Source organism: Dipodomys merriami, unplaced genomic scaffold (genome assembly GCF_024711535.1).
Source record: "Dipodomys merriami isolate MVZ:Mamm:240054 unplaced genomic scaffold, mDipMer1.0.p SCAF_2, whole genome shotgun sequence".
Lineage (NCBI taxonomy): Eukaryota > Metazoa > Chordata > Mammalia > Rodentia > Heteromyidae > Dipodomys > Dipodomys merriami.
This window is the reverse complement of record NW_027203381.1, coordinates 32,660,460-32,675,249: the sequence shown is the minus strand read 5'-3', so window position 1 is coordinate 32,675,249 and position 14,790 is coordinate 32,660,460. Positions and strand designations below refer to the sequence as shown.

At 36.8% G+C, this 14,790-nt stretch overlaps 1 protein-coding gene across 1 annotated transcript in view; it reads left to right on the top strand.

Annotated features, from left to right (window-relative positions):
• Window positions 1–1,010: 1,010 nt before the first annotated feature.
• The window catches only part of Dsg3 (desmoglein 3), a 28,793-nt gene continuing 15,013 nt past the window's right edge, over window positions 1,011–14,790 (top strand). Inside the window, exons 1-5 of the mRNA XM_070028847.1 lie at window positions 1,011–1,058; window positions 11,698–11,733; window positions 12,455–12,586; window positions 13,460–13,615; window positions 14,056–14,200. Of these exons, the coding sequence (XP_069884948.1) occupies window positions 1,011–1,058; window positions 11,698–11,733; window positions 12,455–12,586; window positions 13,460–13,615; window positions 14,056–14,200 (517 nt within the window). The remainder of the gene's footprint in view (window positions 1,059–11,697; window positions 11,734–12,454; window positions 12,587–13,459; window positions 13,616–14,055; window positions 14,201–14,790) is intronic.

The window sequence follows — 14,790 nt, the reverse complement described above, 5'->3', positions numbered from 1 at the left end:
TCCTTGAAACTAAAAAACGTCTAAAGCATGATGCATAGACATTTTAAAAAATAAACTGCTCTTCCACCAAACCCTTTGGACTTTTTAAGGTTGTGAAGTTAAAAGCAAACTAAAACAATGTAGCTAGTTCTTCTTGTCTCCCAGAGACTTAAAAGTTTGCAAGTCTAAAGCAGGGTATGCCTTAAGTAAATAAATAAGCACAAAAACAACTTACCTATCTTACTAGTCAATATACATTTTTTAGTTATAGATAAAAAGATGTACAATGAGAAAGATATCATTTGAGTACTGACAGATTCGATTTTTCAATAAGTTACACATCTGCTTCAAATACCCATGACACTCACAAAACTATACACTTTTTTTTAATATGCCCTAACTTTATTTTTTCTTGTAAGGTTGATGTACAGAGGGGTTATACACTTTAATTTTTATTTCTAAATGCTTTTTTGAAAAGCTGAATTAATACTTAATGAAATGTGAGACTATACATTACATATTTAAATTAACTTTAGATCTACCCTCATACATGTTCAGGCTGAACAGAATTGCTCTTCCCCAAGTCCATGTGGAGGAATTTTGGGTGTTTCCTTTTGCTTCTCAGCTTCAACTAGAACCATAAGAAGTCAACGGGATTCTTTTTTGGCATGGACAGGGCCAGCTTTTGTGCTCCCATGTTATGATTAGCTTATTATTCATCTAGTCCCTTGCTATTCAACTTTGTCTTTAGCCTGTGAGCTTTCCTTTCAGCTTCCAACAAAGGATTTCATTGCTGCAAGAACTGAGGTGTGTCTAAGTTTTTACCTGACAGATGGAGTGATGCAAGTGTTTCTGGTAAGACCAATCCTTGGTTTAGGGTGGGGAGGAACCGCCCAACAGGCCACCCATAGATTCCTCTGGTACACAGCAGCAGCCTTTCTTCAGGAAGGACATTTTAGACATCACATGCAGACGCCCAGGAGAAGAGCTTCAGGTTGCCTGGATTTGTTCTCCTGGGGAAACCAAAGAAAATGACTTGGCTCTTCCCCAGAACCACAGGGGCTCTGGTCATCCTAATCGTAAGTCTTGTCTTTTTTCTAATAAGCACAAACTTCCCCTGTTTCTTTCCTTGTTAGAAAAGAGTGGATTTGGTTGCCGGATCCCTGTTAGAAATTTCAAAAGGAGTACAGCAGAAGTAGATATGAAACCAAGTTGAAAAGATTTCCAGGTTTCTCTTTCTATTATTTCTCTTTTCTTGTTGTTGTTTAATTTTTTATTATATATCAGTAGTTGTACAAAGTGGTTTCAGTTCAATATATCAGCTTATGAGTACAATGTGTCCTGATCAGTGTCACCCTTCGGGAATTCTCCCCTATCCCTTCTTAATGTCATAATTCTCAGAGAAAAGCAAACCAGAAAGAAATTGATTCTAAAGTAACCATTTTATATTTCTTTAGTTAACAAATTAAGTAATGTTAATCTCGGATTCTCTTCCTCACAACCCCTTCATTTTCTTCAAAGCAATGCTGTTATTCATTTTTTAACACACAAGCTAAAACACTTAAGAAAGAGCTACTTATGTTTTCCAAGATTACATGTCTCTTGTTAAGCCTATAGCTAACACCTCTGCATGCCTAGTCTTGATACCTGACATGTTTTAAGACACTCAGCCCGCTGAAGTAAGATCAAAGCAATTGTGACTCTAGAAAAGTCCAAGAGGTGCATTAAGAAAATACTTTTATGTGTATCATGTGCATATTATAGCCAAGCTTTGAGGTGAAAGTGTAGAGAAGAAGAAAGCACAAAACCTTATAAGCCATGTCTTAAAAGAATTAATTCTTCTGTCAATTAGGATAGTTTTACAGAAATAGACCTAAAAGTAGAATCTGAAGAGCAAAGCGTGATCCTGGATGTCACAAACTACCTTAACTTAAACACATTATTAAGGAAATATATGTCACAATGTTATCTATTTTATATGAAGATAATCAGCCTATCAAACGACATAACTGCAGTTTCTGAACACAAAGGTAATGATAGGCTTCTTTAGAATTTCCCAACCTTGCTTCAACAGTCAGTGCTTAAATATGATGTGACTCTCTCTTTCTGAGACTTGTGTCTATCAGGGCGGTGTAACTGTTTTGCTTATCAAGTGGACTTACTTGACCCAAGGATATTATAAAGAGAAATGTGACAGCCGCATTGCGGTTCGTAACTTTCCAGAAGAGGAAGTTCTGAACTGAACTACAGGTAGCTAACCCACACGTATGCCAGTGACCAAGCTCAGGAAGTTGGGGGTCATGCAGCCAAGAGTTTAAGAATCATTTGTTATACAGACTTAGAATTTGGCCATCATGACTGAAGGGGACTTTGACTTTGAGACCATTTGCAGTTGTCACTTTTTACTTCTTATTATATTTCTGCTAGACAATGCTGGTCACAGCAATTAATGTTAATGAATTGAAGCCTGTATTAGTCAGGAGTGAGGTAGGTAAATAAGGCTCTGTGGATTTAGTGAGATTAGAGATCTGATAAGTAGAGATGGGCAGAAGAAGAGGTCTTTGGTTGTCAGATCAACACAAGCAAAGACAGATATAATTATGGTGTTTGCTTAGGGACAATGAACCCACTGGTCAAACTGGAATGAAGGTTTGCATTGGAGAATTCAAACATGAAAAGGAAAGGTGATGAGGAGGTGAAACCTAAAAGTCGGTTCTGTGTTCTGTGAAAACCAATGAAATCCTTTCAGAAATGGAGAGCCTCCCAGACCGGAGTCATTTTGAAATGACATGGTTGGGGGGGGGGGGGGGAGGAATCAATGTTCTCAGGAGCATTAATGAGAATGCACATCTTTTCTTAAAGGAAAGGTATTGAAAACCACACGATGTGTCTGAAGGTTTTGAAATAATTCCATCATCCAATGACCCATACAAGGGTTGCTCAGTAAAATAAGATGTCATAGAAAAGTCATAGATTTAAATCTATAACTGCAGCATTGACTCACTCAAGGCCTAGTGGCCACAGCTCTCAAGAAAGAATAATTGTACTCCAGCCTTTACTTCCTTAAATTGTCCATTGTGAGAATGAAGCATCAATACATGCAAAAAACTTTTTTTTAGAAATATAAAGTACTTTGTAACACCCTGATACTTATCATATATAATATGTCAATGATGTGATGATGTTTTATGTCCATCCTAGGGATTAAACTCAAGGTTGGGCATTGTCCTTGAATCATTGCTCTATTCCTTGGCTTTTTTTGGTGATCAATTGGAATCTCTCCTTCCCAGTCTGTTTTTGAACCATGGGATCTCAGCCTCCTGGATAGCTTGGATTACAAGCATAAGTGACTGGTGTATGGCTTGATTCTTGGTTACTTCTCAATATCATGTCTTGCTCTTTTACAACCACCAACATCAGATTTTAATAAATCAAGAAATGAGCTATGCTTTTCTTGAGGCAGAGTATGTCAAAACATAATAATGAACTACTTTTAAATGAATGTAATGGTGAATGTAGGAAAATAATAGGTTTGCAGACTGGGAGCTTTTCTCAAAATTTCAGCAGTTGAAGTTTCTAGTTATTTGAAAAAAGGGAACAGGGAACACCTTTCAGTTACATTTTCACACCAATGAAAGAAGTATTTTTAGGAAAAGGTGTATGGCTAAAAAAATCTTAAAATATTTAACCTTTTCAAAATAATCTGTCTTCAAAGAAAATAATTCTTCAATATTTTACAGTTAACAAAACCCAAAACTCATCTTGTCATGTAACAACTCCTAGAAGCCTTTGAACAGTGAGCCATGTAATTTCATACTATTATCTTATTATCTTTTATAAAACTGTACTCATTATAAAATATATAAGGATGTTTAGAACTCATATTTTTAACATAATTTTTAAGTTGGGGGCAATAGAAGGGGGAAAGGAAGTTTAAATATCTAGTTGTGAGCAGATCATGTTCTAAATATAGCAGAACTGTTTTCATTTGCCTTTTCTTTTTTGGTTAGTAATTTACAGATGGTAGAAAATACTTTCTTCTTTTTTTTAATCTTTTTGAAATTTTTTATTGTGAAAATACCGTACAGAGGAGTTGCAATTACATGGGCAAGATAACGAGTTCATTTCTTATCAAGCATTGTTGCCTCCTCTTTGTTTCCCCTTCTCATCCCTTCCCGTACTCCCCCAATCTCCCCCCATCCGATCCTCCCCCCCACCAAAGTTGTAAAGTTCGTTTTTTGTCATAATGACTTGTACATCTCATTGTTGCAATGGGTTCACCTGTATTCCTATTTAAACAATTTGTTTTTTCCCTTCCCCTCCACAAATTATACCAACATCAAATACAGTGAAAGCAGGGGTTATACCGTGGGGGAGGGACATACAAAGCAACATAGAAATCATCATATAAATATGTTAGAAACAATTGCATGAAAGAAAAAAAAACATTTGAATACTTCATTTGACTTTTTATAGAACATCCCAAGGCAAAATTTTCAGGAAAGAGTTATAAGCTAAATGGTCCATTTTAAGAAAAGGAACATCTCTGAGGTATCTTCTCTTACCAATGAGACAATTATTTCCAGTGCTAATAAATGCACAAAGATAAATATGCTACAGAACATCTGTAAAAACTGAGATACTAAAGTCAGGATAACCTGCCAAGGGGGCCCTGCCCAGCCTTGCCTGACTTGGGCAGCAGAGAGGGAAGATGTAATTACTTCTACCAATTAGTACTCCTACTTGCTTTATATCTGAAACCAGTTCTCATCTGTAGCTAGAACACTCCGTCAGTGTTCTTGAGTTTTCTCATAAACCTCTTAGTCTCTGGTCCTTCTTTTCCAGTAAAGAATCAATTGGATAGCTTGAGGTGAGGGCTAGCCTTTGAGAAGTTTATCACACAGCAATTACATAGCCAATTACTTGCTCTATGACAAAGAATTGAATCTAGTAGACTCATTTTGTCCTTACAGGACTACTGTGCAGCTGGTCAGGCTGTGCATTGCACAATTCTAATAGGTATATTCACACAAAATGCAAGTGAGCAGTGCCCCCTGCAGTTGTGCAAGGAACTGCCTATGCGTTTGCACAGTGAAGGGAGGAAGCACAGTTTCTTTCCTCAAGACAGAAAGTGCTCTGATTTGACAGTGATGAGCAATAAGAAGCCATTTCATATTTATCAGTGGCTCTTTTATGCCGCATTCTTCTGTCATTTTTTGCTTGATGATAGAAATGACTTTTTAAATGTCATTTTATCTTTTCGGAACATAAAACCGTTGTTTAAGGTGTCCATATAAGTATCCAGGGCTTCCTGTTCAGTCACCTCTTCCATCATTTCTTCCTATCTGGTCCTTCCCCAGACTCATTTCAATTTTCCACGTCCTTGATCACATATATACATTCCATATTCCTGCTGTGTTTGCCTTTGTTCCCATTTTGTTCATCTATCCCCTTCCATTATCCAACAAACAATATTGTTTCAGCTTCCTGATACTCATTTTGTTAAATTGTCTGTGAATTAAACTGTCTGTCTCTGAAGTGGTTTCCTGCCAAAAATGCAAAGCTGGCTTAATAAACATAAATCAAAATATGTGCTACAGCACATTGATGGAATCAAGGACATGAATCCCATGATCATCCCAATCATCTCAAAAGATACAACAAAATCCCTTAATGAAATCTAACATTCTTTTTTTTTAAATCTAACATTCTTTTATGTTAAAAGCTCTTGAGAAACTAGGAACACAAAGGTGATATCTCAACATAATAAAGGCTATATATGAGAAACCTACAGCCGAAAGTGGCGCTGTAACTCAAGTGGTAGAGCGCTTGCTTTGAGATGAAGAGCTGAGGGACAGCAGCGCCCAGGCCCAGAGTTCAAGCCCCACGACCAACAAAAAAAAAAAAAAAAAGAGAAACCTACCGCCAATATCATACTAAATGGTAAAAAACAAAAAACAAAATAAAAAACAGAAGCCATTTCCTCTAAAACCAGGAATAAGCTGAGGATGTCCATGTCCCCTACTCCTATTCAATATAGTACCAGAAAGCCTAGACAGAACAATAAAACAAAAGAAAGTAGATAAAGTTATAAAATGGACCCAAATTGAGAAGTCAAATTATTACTGCTTGCAGATGACATGATTTTATATCTGCAGGACTCTAAAATAATTAATTATATGTATTAAGCAGTTACTAAGGCCAGGGCTCATCTATGTTTTAAACCTGTTCATTTGTTTAGCCAAAACTCTTAGTAGGGAATATATTGAGCAGAATAATTTAGTATTTGTTCTCCAGTCATGTGTGATGGACTGTCCAGTGTGGTACTTCCAGGTTTGACTAAATCCCACACATCATTTAAAGAAAACTCTTGTGGATAAACAAGGGCATATTCTTAGCATCTCTAACTAAGCACCATATTAATAGAGTATATGCTACAAATTAGTTATGAAAAATTGTATTTCCTCAAATTAAATAATAATTTCTAAGTAATCAAATAAATAAAAATTTTGGTCATTTAAAGACTTTGCCTTGATGAATTCAAAATTTACCCTAATGTTTGATGGCTCTTAAGAATTCAGTACAGATTTGTCCTGATTTATGATGTTTTGACTTATGCATTTTCCTTACCTTACACTGGTGAAAAAGCATATCCACACTACCATTCTGTTTTTCACTTCCAGTGAAGAGCTCAGAAAATTACATGAGGTTGCCATTCTTTATTATGAAACAGATTTGTGTTAAATTAGTTCCCCAACTGTAGGCTGATGTAAATACTCTAAATTCTGTAAGCAAAGCTATGATATCTACTTAACAGTAGTTTCAGTTTTGTTTTTTTGCATGCAAGGCAAGCACTCTAGCACTGAGCCACCTTTCCAGCCCTTCTGTTCATTCTTTTATTTTTAATTGTGAAAATATTGTACAGAGGGGTTATAATTACATGGGCAAGATAATGAGTACATTTCTTAACAAGCATTGTTGCCTCCTCCTTTGTTTCCCCTTCCCATCCCTTCCCATCCCCTCGCCAAAGTTGTAAAGTTCATTTTTCTACATAACGACTTGTACATCTCATTGTTGCAATGGGTCCATGTATATCCCTATTTAAACGATTTGTTTTTTCCCTTCCCCTCCACAAATTATACCAACATCAAGTACAGTGAAAGCAGGGGTTACACTGTGGGGGAGGGACATACAAAGCAACAAAGAAATCATCTTATAAATGTATTAGAAACAATCGCATGAAAGAAAAAACATTTGAATACTTATCGTGGGGTTCATTTTACCTAATATCAACTTATCTGACCTTTTCTGCTTGTCTCAGACATATATTTGTTATTGAAAATAAGGGAAACCATGGGACCTATGTTTCTTTGGGCCTGGCTTACTTCACTTAATATAATTTTTTTCCAAGTCTTTCCATTTTCTAAAAAATGGGGCAATGTCATTCTTTCATTGTGTATATATACCACATTTTCTTGATCCATTCATCTACTGAGGGGCATCTGGGTTGGTTCTATATCTTAGCTATGGTAAATAATGCTGCAATAAACATAGTTGCGCTGGTAGCTTTAGTATGGTCTTGTGACCATTTGGGTAAATGCCCAAAAGTGGGATTGCTGGGTCATAAGCGAGCTCTATGTGGAGTCTTTTGAGAAACCTGCATACAACTTTCCAAAGAGGTTGAACAAGTTTACACTCCCACCAACAATGCAGTAAGGTTCCCTTCTTACCACATCCCCTCCAGCCTCTGTTGTTATCAGAGTTCTTGGTTATAGCCATTCTAACTGAGGTGAGGTGGTATCTCAATGTTGTCTTGATTTGCATTTCTTTTATGGCTAGAAAGGTTGAGCATTTCTTCATGTGTCTATTGGCCATCCTTCTTTCCTCTTCAGAGAAGTTTCTCTTTAAGTCTTTAGCCCACTTAATTACTGGGCAATTGTTTCTTTGAGGATTTGTTGTTGGGGTATTTAATTTTTTGAGTTCCAAGTATATTTTAGATATGAGACCCTTGTATGGCTAGTGAAAATCTTCTCCCAGTCTGTGGGCTTTCTATTGATCTTGCTAGCTATGTCGTTTGCCATGCAGAAGCTCTGCAATTTCATGCAATCCCATTTATCCAACCTTTATTTGATTTGTTGTGTTTCTGGGTCTCTATTAAGAAAATTTTGGCCTGTGCCAAGGAGACCTAGGGTTTCTCCCATTCCATCCTGTAATGTTTTCAGAGTGTCTGCTTGGACTCCAAGGTCTTTGATAGTTTCAGTTTTTAATGGGATTATCAAGACATGATTCCATTGTAAGCAAAAGATCAGCTCTATAGAGAGAAATCAGAAATCACACTTCTTTCCAGAAGTGTGCATTATAAAATTTATTCATCCAATATATGTTGAAGGACCTCTGTGTTCTCACCTATTGGATCATTAACTATAGGAGCAAAACTATCAATACATATTTTCATGACATGATTTTTTTAATCTCCTGATCCAGCCTATGAATTTTCTGGAGGAGAGCCAATGCAATCTACCCTGTATCCATTCTACACAAGAGTGGTCCTGGGGTGGGCAGCTGCACTAACTAATCCCTGGATAAGTCTACTACTTTTCTTTCCACCTTAAAGTTTAGGGAAACACTGATCAAAATCCCAGCTGAACCAAATAAAATTGCACATATTATTAGGATTTTTTAAGTTTAGCTACCTATATCTTTAAATGATGTTTGTTGAATATCTAATATACTCAGTAGGAAAATTAATGGGACAAACAATTTAACTTTGATTCGCAAATAGGACATATGACTGTCAAATTGCTTTATTTCATGTGCTTCCTTATAATTAAAGTCAGATTTACTTTCAATCTAATATTTCTCATTCCTACGTATTCCAATGTAGTTTGATCCTGTCAATGTTTTCAAAATGGACACTCAAAATGTATAAGCTACATTAGGCATGGTATACACCTTAATTTCCACACTGGGGAGACTGAGACAGGAAGATTGAGTTTGAGGCCAGCCTAGAATTTAACAGGACCTTGTCCTGCTCCCCTTCAAATAAACAAAAAGTACCAATAACGAGGAAACAAGAGGAAGAAGAAATAAAAGCAGAGATTCTCAAGATATGGGTTTGGGATTTTTATATTTTTTTCCACAATGGCATTTCTAATTCAGACTAACAAAACAGATAACATAGTTATTTAAATTGTCAGGAAATTATGTAAATATCTATTGACTAGATTCCATATTTCAAAATAATGTATGACAAACAGACATAATTTCAACAGTTAAAATTTTAAATTTCCCCCCTATGCTATAAACCCTGTTGTCACTGTATTTGATGCGGGTGCCCTGCACCTTGTATATACAATTTTCTAATTTGGGGAGGGGTAGGTAAATAACAAAATGCTGAAACAAGGATTCAGGTTGACCCATTGTAACAATGAGACATACAAGACACTATGTTGAAAACAAACTTTACAACTTGGGTCGGGGGAGTTGGAGGGGTGAGGAGGAAAGGGACAGTACAGGGAAAACAAAGGAGGGGACAACAATGCTCCATAGGAAATGAACTCATTACCTTACTCATGTAACTGTAACCCCTCTGCACAGTATCTTTACCATAAAAAATACTGTAAAAATTTAAACTTGCTTGACATGATCAAAATAATTATATTAGCAAATTGACCAACATAAATATTACATGAGTACTTATTAACTAAAATAACAAGTGTTTTGGCAAGTGCTATTTTAATTGATATAAGATCATATCATATTTCAATACCTAAAGAGCATTCTGATATGCAGAAATGTTTTTTGTCAAATGCCACAAATGCAATAATACGGATACATACATTTTCACAATTTCCTAAAATTAAAAGGCATTCTTGGTGGCCTGATTTTTTTAAGACAGGAAAGAGGACATATATAGAATGAATAACTTCTCAAGGGCTTTGATTCTATAAAATGGCTGGAAGAAAAAACAGAAGCAGTTGTCTATATTAATTCCCTCATTTCTATTTGCATCCAGGAAAATAGAAATGGTGTTTCAATGTCTATTGGAAAACTCATATTCCGGAAAGCTAGTACAAACATGATTCATATTTTCTGGATGACTCCAGTTTTCCCGTAAAGTGAAGCATACCTAGCCCATCCCTCCCCTCAGGTGTGGCTAAGTTGGTCCTGTGATCTGAGAAAGGAATTGTTCAATTAGTGCCTTGCTCTAGTCTTTTCTCCCATAAGTAACTCATGGGATTGCCTAATAAAAAGTAGTGATGTTATAAAGTCATTTTGAAACATGTTAGAATGATGGCAATTTGAACACACACTTGGAAATCAGAACTTCAGCAGCTGAAATGTTTTGAACACAAGGGCCCTGACCCCCTATGTCCAACATAATTACTCCTTTGGTACAGACTTGTATTCACCTATTCATTATGCCCTTTGAAAATAAACAATGTAATAAGCCTACATTGTTTCCAGAGCAACCCTAGCCTATAGACAGATACAAAGCTAAAATGACGGTCCTATAACTTCCCACTACCAGGGTTGTTGGGTTTTCTTTTCCCTAATTATTTTTTGCGAGCCTGATGAGAATCCAGTGGAGAAGTAAAGTGTGTGCCCCTGAGTCAGGCTGCTGAGGTTGAAATCCTGGCTCTCCCAGGGCTCCTAGCTTGGCAACATATTTGTTCTCCTGTGTATCCATTCTCTCAACCAGCCATAAAACAGGGGTTCTAACAATAGAATTTCCTTCAGAGATATGAAACAAGATAAATACAAATGAAAACGAATAGAAATCATATAACACATAATCAGCTGCTATTATTATTTTTTTATTGTTCACAATCATTTTCCTGCCAAATTCTCTCCAGATCACATGATTGACAGATCAGAACATGATTGTTCCCTCCTGAGGGAAAGAATAACAAAAAATATAAAAACACTGACTTCGAGAGTTTACAATTTTCTGGGCAGGGTAGAGAAACACTTTTATGCATATAACATGCTAAGGAAAAATAATCATGGAAAACTATCACAGGTTCAATTGCATAGAACTCTCTCTGCTCTTTTCTAGCTCTTTCCCAGCTCTTTCATTCTCTTCTCTTTCCCAGCTCTCTTCTCTTTCCTAGCTCTCTCTTTCCCACCTCTTTCCCAGATGCTCTCTTTTCTAGCTCTTTTCCAGCTCTTTTCTCTTTTTTTCTAGCTCTTTTCTCTCTTTCCCAGCTCTCTCTTTCCAAGGTCTCTCTCTTTCCCAGATCTCCCAGCTCTCTTTCCCAGGCCTTTCCCCACCGCTTGGAGGACCAAGATGGTCTAGTGCCAGCAGGAATGATGAATAAACCTACTCCTTACCTGAATACCACGTGCGTGGTGCTGTTCTTACTCGGCTACATCTTTTTAAAAAAAAACTAACATAAATGGTGCCTTTTAAATTGCATAGAATCTGCAATTTATAAAAGATGAACCGTACAAGCTCAGAAAAGGAGCTTCAGCCAAGACAGTTTTATGGGGTTTGCTGGAATGTAAATGGGTCTTACAGGAGGAGTCAGGTTTAAGAGGAAAGAGGAATATATTTAGTTAGGAACAAGATGGAAAAGATGATAGATAGGTCTGGATGATCTTGGAAAAATGAAAGTCTTAGCCTTTTTTATTTCACTTGGTTTCATTTAATGAAATGTACATTACTACTTCCTTGAAAAACTCACTTCTAATTTGACTCTATTTAAATATCCACAGGTATTCGTGTTGGTTCATGGAGAATTTCAAGTACAGGTGAAGTATGAAATATATTTTGTAATTAAAGAATCTTAATTTTCAATATTAAAATTATATTTAGGGAAAATAAGTATTTCATGTCCAAAAGTATTTAATGATTTAAATGTAAAATATAAAATTGAAATTCAATCCAATAATATTTAGAAAAAATTATCATTAGAAATGTATTATAATTTATTTCATATATTCTTTCTACTTTAAATAAATCAACAGATCAAATACTACATGCCCAGAATAGTTAGATATTGTAGAGTATATAATAAAAGAAACAAATTAATAATTAAATTCTAATATTATAAATCATACAGCTTTAGCTGGATGCCAGTGGCTTACTCTTTTAATCCTAGCTACTAGAGAGGCTGAGATACTAAAACAGCACAAGAAGAAAAGTTCGAAAATACTACATCCCCAAAACAACCAGCAAAAATCTGGCCTCCAGCCTGGATCACATGGAAAAATGCCAGCTGAGCAAGCAAACTGAACAAGTACAAGACCCTGAGTTCAAATCCCAGTACTGGCAAAATAAAAAAATCATACAGCTTTGTAATAAGTTTAGATGTTAATATTTCTTTCTTGACAAAGTCTGAGCACCCTCATCATCAACAGTCTTGCATATCTTAAGTCATAAAGAGTTTTCAACACAAGTGTCTACCATGAATATTCTATGCTAAAGTTGTCATTCATGTGCCTAATAAGATGAAATCTCTTTTCACATAAGACAAAAGGACAACATGGAAGAGATGAGACAGCAGTGCAGCAAGCCAAAAGAAGATACAAACGTGAATGGGTGAAATTTGCAAAACCCTGCAGAGAAAGAGAAGACAACTCCAAAAGAAACCCAATTGCCAAGGTAAATCCTATCTATTGGTAGTTAATGGTGGGTTTTTAGAATAAATGGATTGCGTGTCAGTTGAAAAATAAGAAAGCACCAGGCACCAGTGGCTCATGCCTGTAATCTTAGCTACTCAGGAGGCTGAGATCTGAGGATCGCGGTTCAAAGCTAGCCCAGGAAGGAAAGTCTGTGAGACTCTTATCTCCAATAAACCAGCAGAAAACTGGAAGTGGTGCTGTGGCTCAAGTGGTTGAACACAGCTGAAGAACTGAGGGACAGCACCCAGGCCCAGAGTTCAAGCCCCACAACCAACCAAAAAAGAAAGAAAGAAAGAAAGAAAGAAAGAAAGAAAGAAAGAAAGAAAGAAAGAAAGAAAGAAAGAAAGAAAGAAAGAAAGAAAGAAAGAAAGAAAGAAAGAAAGAAAGAAAGAAAGGAGGGAGGGAGGGAGGGAGGGAGGGAGGGAGGGAGGGAGGGAGGGGGGGGGAAGAAGGAAGGAAGGAAGGAAGGAAAGGAAAGGAAAGGAAAGGAAGGGAAGGGAAGGGAAGGGAAGGGAAGGGAAGGGAAGGGATTCTAATTAGCGAAATGTGTACAGTGAAGTCCATACAACAAATAAACAAAACAGCTCCAACAAGAAATACCATAATCGCACTATAAAAGTGAGAAATCAAAAAGACAGAGGAATAATAACCTCTAGAGTTGTGAAATGGAAGAAGCATATTAGTCAATTTTGCTATGTACCTCAAAGCTATAATCCTAGCAACTTGGGATACTGAGAACAGCAAGGAAAAGCAATGACACAATGATAGAAAAACTCGATCAAGTGAAAAGGTAACTTTAGACTCCAGGCAGAGGCACCTGGGTGAGGATCACATTGGATATTTTTGGTTGCAGATCACTTCAGATTTCCAAGCAACCCAGAGAATCACCTACCGCATTTCTGGAGTAGGAATTGATCAGCCCCCTTTTGGAATCTTTGTTGTCGATCCAAACACTGGTGACATTAACATCACAGCCATAGTTGATCGAGAAGTAACCCCAAGCTTCCTGGTAAGTCTATGTCTTCAATATCCTTTCTTCTTTGGACTCCATGATGAGGGAGTGGCCTGCACCACTGGTGAATTCAAAAAGAAAAGGGTACACAAGTCAATCCATCAATAGTAATTCTTCTACGAAGAGCTTTCAATGATGCTCAGTACTTCTGAAGTAATATATCAGGAAGGTATACAAAAGAGGGCCTAGAACTAGCATACAACTTACCAAGAGCTTCATCTGGCATGAGATAAACCAGCCTGGAAGAAGGGGCAACTTCCAAAGTGACAAGAATGAGAGCCACTTTCCACTTTACCTGGCCTTTGTAAGGAGTAGTTTTCTCCTTTGCACGGAAGCTCTATGCTGTAGATGTCAGCAGAGGTCTTAATTCCATGAATTTTAATATTATGCAAACTTAGTTTATGCAGTAATAATTAACTTTTTACCTCTGATTCTAGATCACATGTCGTGCACTGAATGCCTTGGGACAAGATGTAGAGAAACCACTTATACTAACAGTCAGAATTTTAGATGTCAATGATAATCCTCCAGTGTTTTCCCAAACCATATTCATGGGGGAAATAGAAGAAAACAGTGCTTCAAGTAAGTATTTTTAGGTACCTACTACTTCTGACTCATTTGTTTTTTAATTACATATATTCATCAGAGCCTATCATTTTTTTTTTTTTTTTTTGTCGGCCGTGGGGCTTGAACTCTGGGTCTGGGCGCTGTCCCTCAGCTCTTCAGCTCAAGGCGAGCGCTCTACCACTTGAGCTACAGCGCCACTTCCAGTTTTCTGGTGGTTTATTGGAGATAGGAGTCTCACGGTCTCTCCTGCCCGGGCTGGCTTTGAACCGCGATCCTCAGATCTCAGCCTCCTGAGTAGCTAGGATTACAGGCGTGAGCCACCAGCGCCCGGCAGAGCCTATCATTTTTATAAGCATATTCCATTGGTTTCTTTTTTTAAAAAAAAGCTATGAAGATAATGTAACTTATTTCCCTTTCTAAAATTTGTGAAATGTCCACATGGTATGTCTAAATTATAGTTTTATTGCTAAATTGATAGTACCTTGTTCTGTCTATATGCAAGCTACATAAAGTCATTGCAAAGCTCTTGAAGACATGCCCTTAAATAGCCTAGATGAGTGACTGAGGTATTTTTAAGAGTAAAAAGGACATATATATATATATAT